The sequence below is a fragment of the Cheilinus undulatus genome, linkage group 9 (genome assembly GCF_018320785.1).
Source record: "Cheilinus undulatus linkage group 9, ASM1832078v1, whole genome shotgun sequence".
NCBI classification, from domain to species: Eukaryota; Metazoa; Chordata; class Actinopteri; order Labriformes; family Labridae; genus Cheilinus; species Cheilinus undulatus.
The window spans coordinates 5,479,466-5,487,725 of NC_054873.1; the positions used below are offsets into that span (position 1 = coordinate 5,479,466).

General features: G+C 40.5%; 1 protein-coding gene across 1 annotated transcript; it reads right to left on the reverse strand.

Moving 5' to 3' along the window:
• Positions 1–209: 209 nt before the first annotated feature.
• Positions 210–6,340, reverse strand: LOC121515553 (E3 ubiquitin-protein ligase TRIM39-like). Its single transcript, XM_041796378.1, has 2 exons — positions 6,260–6,340; positions 210–1,938 (listed from the first exon to the last, which is right to left on the reverse strand). Exon 2 carries the CDS (start codon positions 1,927–1,929, stop codon positions 577–579), a length of 1,353 nt encoding a protein of 450 aa, XP_041652312.1. The 5' UTR covers positions 1,930–1,938; positions 6,260–6,340; the 3' UTR covers positions 210–576.
• Positions 6,341–8,260: the final 1,920 nt, after the last annotated feature.

The following is an 8,260-nucleotide window of genomic DNA, read 5'->3' on the forward strand; positions in this document are numbered from 1 at the left end:
ATATATATATATATATATATATATATATATATATATATATATTTTTTTTTTTTTTTTTTTTTTTTCCTGTGGTGTACAAGAAAATCTGTACCGTATATAGACTGGAGTTTCCAGGGTCAAGATCGAAGACCCCTCCTAACATGGTGGAGAACAAGCAATCCTGTGTGACTTCCAGATCCAGACTGACAAGATGGCGATGGCTAATCAAGCTGAAATAATGCTGGTTGATAAACATCAGAAGACAGTGGTCGTGATAGATGTAGCAATACTGAGAGTTGGCAACATCAGGGAGAAGGAACACAAGGAGCTGGAGAAATACCAAGGGCTGAAGGAAGAGCTAGAGAAGATGTGGGGTGTGAAGGCAACAGTGGTACCAAGCTGGATGGATGGCTCCAGCAGATACTGGGAACAGCATCTGAGATCTCCATCCAGAAGTGTGCAGTCCTAGAAACAGCTAAGATCCTGCACAGAACCCTCAGGCTCCCAGGTAGAGGACCTGAGCTTGAAGGAGACACATTATTGCCCAGGTGGGCGGGGGAGGAAGTTTTTTTCTTTTTTTCACACAGATGTTCAAACTTACAGGTTGCTCCACTCAGTGACAGTAGAGATGACCATAGGGGCAGAGTTTCTACCACCAAATGTAGGACTGGGATTAAAGTACGGGTAGAGGTCCTCGGTGAATGAGCAGACTGTAAAGGAGTAGATCAGAGCTGGATCATCAACATTGTAAAACGAGACCAGACCCTCCTCATAATCCACAAACACCCCCACCTTCTCAGGACGAGACTTCAGAGAGAGACTGACCGATGGGCCAGCACAAGCTTTGTACTCATTTTCATTCCTCAAACATATCGTCCAGAATCCGTTCTGAGGATTCATTATGATCCCCCCCTTTCTGTTAATCGACGCCCTGGCCACTCCCAAATCCCAGTCAGTCTTTCCTTTAACCTGAACCTCGTAGTAAAATCTGCCTGCAGAGAAACCCTGCTTTGCTAGGACACAGGGACAATGATCAAATCTCTGTGGAGTTTGTGGGAGATTCTTCTTTACATCACCGTATTTGACTCGTTTTCCATCATCAGACAGCATGAGTTTTGGACACGCTGTATCAGGATCGAGTGTCACATCCACCCCGTACTGCTGGACCCTCTTCAGCTCCAACTTACAGACCAGTTTCTTCATCTGCACACTGAACGTTTCCTCCAGCTGGTTCAGAGCTCTCTCCATAGCCCCCTCATATGAAGGTGGGTGTACTTGAACTGAAGCCCAGTCTTTGGTGCGTGGAGCAGCGTTCAGCGACGTGAAGTTCTGGAGGAGGTGGTCTTCAGAGAGCTGCTCCACCTCAGTGCTCCTCTTCTCCAGCTCAGAGATTTCCTGTTCCAGCTCTCTGATGAAGACTTCAGCCTGGTTCTTTGTCTTTTCCTGCTTCTCTTTGACCAAATCGATGAGTCTGTTGAGGTTTCTCTGCACAGTCTCTATCAGAGCGCTGAAGACCTGAACACCTTCTTCTCTCTCTCTGTCTGCGTTCTGATCACTGAGCTCCACTGAACGTTTGAGCTCTTCAATCCTCAGTCGTCTCTTCTGGATCATCCGCTGAATTTCAGCCACTATTTCCTTCTTTCCTTTCCTCAGTTCTGAGCCTCCTGGTTTGGAAACTTGTCTCTCTGAGCTGCTGGATTCCTGCTGAGCTGACTGTCTGAACTGAGCAGCCATCTCCTTGATGAAAATATTCACCTTCAGCTGTGGTCTGGTGGAGAAAACCTCTTTACAGTTGGGACACTGATACAGGGCTTTAGTTTTCCAGTGTCTGGTGATGCAGTTCTTACAGAAGTTGTGTCCACATGGTATGGTGACTGGATCAGTGAAGACATCCAGACAGATGGAGCACAGGAACTGATCTTCAGTCAGTACAAAGCTGGCAGCAGACATGTCTACAACCTGAAGACAAAAAAGTGGAAGAAACATCATTGAAAAAATCTTTTTAAAATATTTTTGGGGGGCTTTACCAGTCTTTACTTGAGAGATAGGACAGTGGCTAGAGTCAGAAACAGGGATGAGAGAATGGGGGATGACACGCAGTAAAAGAGCCACAGGCTGGGCTTGAACCTGGGCATCCTGCGTACATGGGGCACAACCTAACCACTAAGCCATCTGCATCCTATTGAACTCATTTCAGTCGGTTTCATAGAAGTTACAAAGTTCAACTCTGAATGGTTCTGTCATAGAGCTTCAGGAACAGACTAGTCCAACAAAGACTATTCTGCAAGCACCCAGTCTCTGATCCATTTAGGGCCTATCCACAGCTGTCCAGGTTGTTTTGTACCATGCTCAAGCATGGTTGGTTAACTCCCTAAGCATTATCATTGGCAAAGGAAGTGGATTTTGGCATAGTACAGTTCCTAATGCATGAGAATAAGACCAGGTATGCAGGCCTGCTGACAGAATAGGCTCCGCCCCTAAAAAACCCAGCGAGCAGCCCCGCAGTTGTGATTTATTAATAGTGTCAATGCATATGTGTTGGATCGATATCATTGGTGATAGAATTTGTCCTGGCTAACAGTTTCTGAAATGTGCTTCAAGCTATTGTTGGGTTCTGATGTTGAAATCATTTATTTGTGCCACTTTTAAACCCCTTTGACCACTTTTTCCACCCAGTTATGAAACTTTTATTTGCCACTTTTTATCAGTTTTGCAAACTTTTAAAAAACCCTTTTCTGCTTTTTTCCTCCCTGTTTTCATTACTTTCAATTATTTTTTCCATTTAAGACACACTTGTCATTTAAACCCCTTTTTGCACATTGTACAAATTTCACAAGCACATTTATAATCACGTGCAAGCACTTTACCATCTGCTTTATGCACTTTAAGTATAATGGTGACGTTACTCCCGGTCAGTCTTTATCACTATATAGCAGCCTTCTGCACTGTTACATAGGTCTTTGTATATTCATGTAAAATTTATATTACTTGGTCTCTGTGTTTTTTGTTTCTTTGTATTTTTATATTTATTATGTACAGACTTGATGTATGATTTTACATGTGTACTATCAACCTGCCGGGGACTACAGATGAGATGTAGCCTGTGGCTATGATCTAGCACATCTAGCACATTTACATGCCCATGTTGATTAATTTACACGGTCCCCTACAATGAATAAATAAATGAAATGCATACATTTCAGTTCAATAGTCCTGTCACAACTTTATTTATAGAACAAACAAAAATGACACATACCATTTTCAGGAGAGAGGGTTTACATTCTGGCGGTTATAAATGGTAACATTTTGTTGTTGTTATAAATAATAGTGAGTATTTAGTTTAAAAATGTGTGTTTTTTTTTTATTGCTTAAGGGCAGAATGCTCTAGCTGCAGACCCAGGAGCCAACTCAGACCCTCCACAGCTTGCCATTCGACCCAAGGCAGATTATTAAATTCAGAACATGTGTGAAAAGTGTGTTATGGTATTTACAGTGTATTTTCATTTTTAAAAACCCCTACAGCTATTGAAGAACTGCAAAATTAAAAGAGATTAAAACTTTTTTTCTAGATTGGCTTGATGCTTGAACAGTTTTACAAAAAAATGACATAAAAAAATCCCCCATCAGCCATTACAAGTAAAAAAGATGCATGACAAATACATACCCATTATGTGTTCATCTATCCTTGATTAAAGCTGCTGGTTACAGTATCAACCTACCAGTTCAGGTGCTTTGAGAGTGTATTTTTCCCTGCTGTGATATCAAAAACAAAAGACCAGTTTCGTGCATGTGCTTTCATTGATCAGGATTTGACATATTTGACCCAAACCCAGTGATGAACAATGTGATAGCCCTAAAATATCTCAGCTAAAATATCTCAGTCGCCCCCTTGTGGCTGGGCTGCAGTATAGACAAGAGGGACTAATTTCACTGCTAATGGCCTAAAAATAAGGTACATTTCAAAGGAAATAAAAAACATTTTAATAAATCTTACTTGCTTATTTCTGGCCCCTTCAATGCCCACCAAGAAAAAATCTGACCTTTGTGCAAATTTAGTTGCTGATTCAGTTGCTGCTCTATTGTATATCTGTTCCAACCTTCATGGCCCCTTAAATGGCATCTGGGTCCCACAAATGTTCCCCTTTCTTCCCTTGTAGATGGCCTTGTGTCAACGAGCTGCAGAGGTTCTACATGTATACAACTAACTGGACCTGATGTGATCAGACAGCAGGAAAGACCTGCAAAGGCTGACAGGGTAACTGCGTCAGAGCTATTTAAGTTGTAAAATGTTCATTTTATGATTTAAGAAGCAGTAAGTGGATAAAAACACATAAAACGTATTACCTAACTCTGTACTTTGGACAATCCAAAGGGCATTTAAAACAAGACCGTTTGCTTAGAACAGTTTTATGCTGTTAGTTTTTGGCTGACCACTGAGGTCAGCCCCACAGATGGCTCTGTGTCTGACTGATTGACTGAATGAGTGAGTGATACTACTTTGAGAGTCATAGCATAACAGAGTTGGGTTTGCTTGGACTGAATGCTGTCGGTAATGGCTGCCTCCTCTGTGGTAACTAGAGCCATATATACAGAGTTGCGCTATGGGCGGAGTTTAGTGGGACTGAAGGCCCTCTAATGGCTGCCTCCACTGCTCTAAATACTCAGATATACAGGTACATCTCCAAAAATTAGAATATCATGAAAAAGTTCATTATTTTTTGTCACTCATTTCAGAAAGTGAAACCTATATATTATATAGACTCATTACACATAGAGTGAAATATTTCAAGACTTTATTTCTTGAAATGTTGATGATTATGGCTTACAGATAAGAAAACCCAAAATTCAGTGTCTCGGAACATTAGAATATTACATAAGATCAATAAAAAGGATATTTTCAACAGAAATGTCAGGCTTCTGAAAAGTATTTTCATTTCTATACCTTCAATACTTGGTTGGGCCTCCTTTTGCATGAATTACTGCATCAATGTGGCGTGGCATGGAGGCGATCAGCCTGTGGCACTACTCAGGTGTAACGGAAGCCCAGGTTGCTTTGATAACGGCCTTCAGGTCATCTGCATTGTTAGGTCTGGTGTCTCTCATCTTCCTCTTGACAATACCCCATAGGTTCTCTATGGGGTTCAGGTCAGGCGGGTTTGCTGGCCAGTCAAGCACAGTAACACCATGGTCATTGAACCAGCTTTTGGTACCTTTGGCAGAGTGGGCAGGTGCCAAGTCCTGCTGTAAAAATGAAATCAGCATCTCCATAAAGCTTGTCAGCAGAAGGAAGCATGAAGGTCTCTAAAATGTCCTGGTAGATGGCTGCGTTGACTGTGGACTTCAGAAAACACAGTGGACCAACACCAGCAGATGCCACGGCAGCACAAATCATCACTGACTGTGGAAACTTCACACTGGACTTCAAGCAATGGGGATTCTGTGCCTCTCCACTCTTCCTCCAGACTCTGGGACCTTTATTTCCAAATGACATGCAAAATATACTTTCATCTGAAAAGAAGACTTTGGACCACTGAGCAACAGTCCAGTTGTTTTTCTCCACAGCCCAGGTAAGATGCTTCTGACATTGTCTCTGGTTCAGGAGTGGCTTCACACGAGGAATGTGATATTTGTAGCCCATGACAGCACTTCCTGTAACTAATGCCATCAGTATGTTTCGCAACAATAAGCTTGCAAAGGTCTTGCGAGACCCTTTTGCCTTTCCCATCATGGGGTGTTTCTTGTGCCACACCTTGGTAATAAGACATGTTTTAATAGGCCATCAGTTGGGACTGATCCAGCTGTGATTAATTTGCACTGATGAAGGGTAGGATTGCTTTGTAATCACTGACTGATTTCAGCTCAATGACTTTTTGCAACTTCCTTTCTTCATGCGTTCAATACTTTTTCATATTATTACACATAACCTAATTCATGGACATGTGTGGTTTGATTTCTTTGCTTGTGTGGATTACATGAGTTGTTACCTGTCATCCTTTAGAAATAGATTTACTGAGAAAAATGGTGACGTGTTTATTACTTATTTTACCCGCTGTATTTTGGTGAACTTTGTTACAAAAACAGTGGAGCATCCTATTTTTAAAATGTTAAAACAGATAAATCAGCTAATGCTAAAGCTCACTTTGGATAAATTCTGGCAAGATTTACCTTTGTAGGAAAAACAAATCCCCCTTTTTGATCAAAATGAAGCATTTCTTATACTTCTTATACTTTTAACATAGAAGCACAAATCAAAATATGTCAGATTTGGCAGTGTACTCACCGTTTTTGGAGAAAATTCTGTTGAAAAGCGGAGTAAATAATGCAGGATTCAGCACTGAGAGAAGCTCTGCGTCAGACTGACATTCACTGTTGCTGGCAGTAATCAGACTCTAAGCTTATCTTAAGGTGCCGCTCCTCCTGTCCTTTGAAAGATAGGGAGGTTTTATTACTTCCTGAGGACATAACCAGATGAAGCTTCCTTTATTCTCTGAGTGAAAATATAAACCAACCAAGAAAACATGAATTTATCAATGAGAAAGATAAGAAAGTGACAGACTGATATATTCATTTGGAAGACAAAATAACACTGAAATAAATTACAAAGACAATAATAAATATGAAGAAGTATCAGCTGTTTGTTTTTATATTAAAAAAATAAATGATAATCCGGTCTTCAACTTGCTTTAATTTAGTCTCCATACCTGTGCTGTAGTGTTAAAAAGCAGATAATTCCACAGGAAAAATGAATAGAATTGATACCCTGCAAATAAAGTTTATGTGTAAACAATGTTGGGCCTGCTATTGATCCCTGTGGAACTCCACTTACAACTTGTTGTCTTTTGTCTGTAAAAAGCTTAGGAAGATAATCCCCCATCACTAGGCCTATTCTCATTTAAATGCTCTCGTGGACAAGTTGTGACCTGTACATTCACCAAAAAGTTGTTGGATTGTGTATTTGATGAATTTGATGAGGAAAAGCCAAAGATACCGTCTGTCTCCATTGAGTTGGCTCAGCAGCTCCGAACTCGGAAGCAACGATCTAGTTTGATGTTATTCCATCCACACTTGGCCCCTTGTTTACATTTAAATTTCAAGTATTGATTGTGGCTCTTGCAAAGATATTTTTCAGCAGTTTGGCTCTTTGGTTGAGCAGGGATGAGTAACACTGTCTAAGATCAATGAAGTGTAAAAAGCACACTGCAGCCTTATATGAACCACTCAAATCCAAGCCAGCACCAAAAAACACCACTCAAGTGTCCTGCTCTCTCACTACCACTGATTCTTCTGTCCAACTTTCAGCATCCGCTACAACCACCTGTGAGTCTGAGTCAAAACAAACTGATATACTGCAAGTCTGTAACCTTGCAAAGCAGATGGATACGCCCGTTTCCTTGTTTTTCCATCTGGCTTGTCAGGTTAGCAAGTTGTCTGACCAAGGTATGTCAGCAGGGGGTGCCAAACACAAATGAATAAATAGGGCATTGTTTCTAACAGAGTGGTTCTCAACTAGTCAAGCCAAAACACCCACCACCCCTTCTGTAATGTTAACTGTGACCTAAATTTCTGATTAAAAAAAAAATCAATATGATGACAAATTTTGCAGATTGGACCTGGGATGAAACAAACATGACTGAACATAGAGACAGGCCAAAACTTTGGAAGGACATGCATGTAAGCATTTCATTTCAGACTGTTACGCTTTTCTAATGTGAAACTTGTTGGATTTTTTTTAAAGGTATCAAGAAATTAAGACACTGTTAGAGGAAAATTAACTTTCTTTCCAAGATCAGCAAAACAGAGTTAAAGGAAGCATATGGACACATGCCAGCCTAGGATTTTTTGCGTTTCTCATTTTTTTCACTCAGTTTGTGACCCACTAAAAACAGCCCTGCGACCCACTTTTGGGTCCTGACCCACCAGTTGAGAACCACTGTTCTAACACACACACAAAGAAAGCTATTTAAGGAATTTAAACCTGCTTTAGACTTAAGAGAAAACTGTTTTCATGACTTACTGATAACTACCACAACAACATGGGCTACACAGTGAAGGAGAAAGGCTCTAAATTATAGAAAAACATAGTTTGATAATGCTGACACAGCTCATCTGATTAACATGTCATTTTTTCTTTAGATTTAGACATGCCAAGTGTATTAAATGAGTGTTGGTCCAAGTATAACTTTATTCCTTCTTTGCTGTGAAACTTATTTTAAAAGCTGAAAGGAGTCACAGATACTTCATCTTTGAGTCAAAAGAAAAGCAGCACAGAATATTAATTTTC

Bases quoted from the DNA above. Each gene is read 5' to 3' on its own strand.
- LOC121515553 (XM_041796378.1), bottom strand. From the start codon at position 1,929: ATGTCTGCTGCCAGCTTTGTACTGACTGAAGATCAGTTCCTGTGCTCC.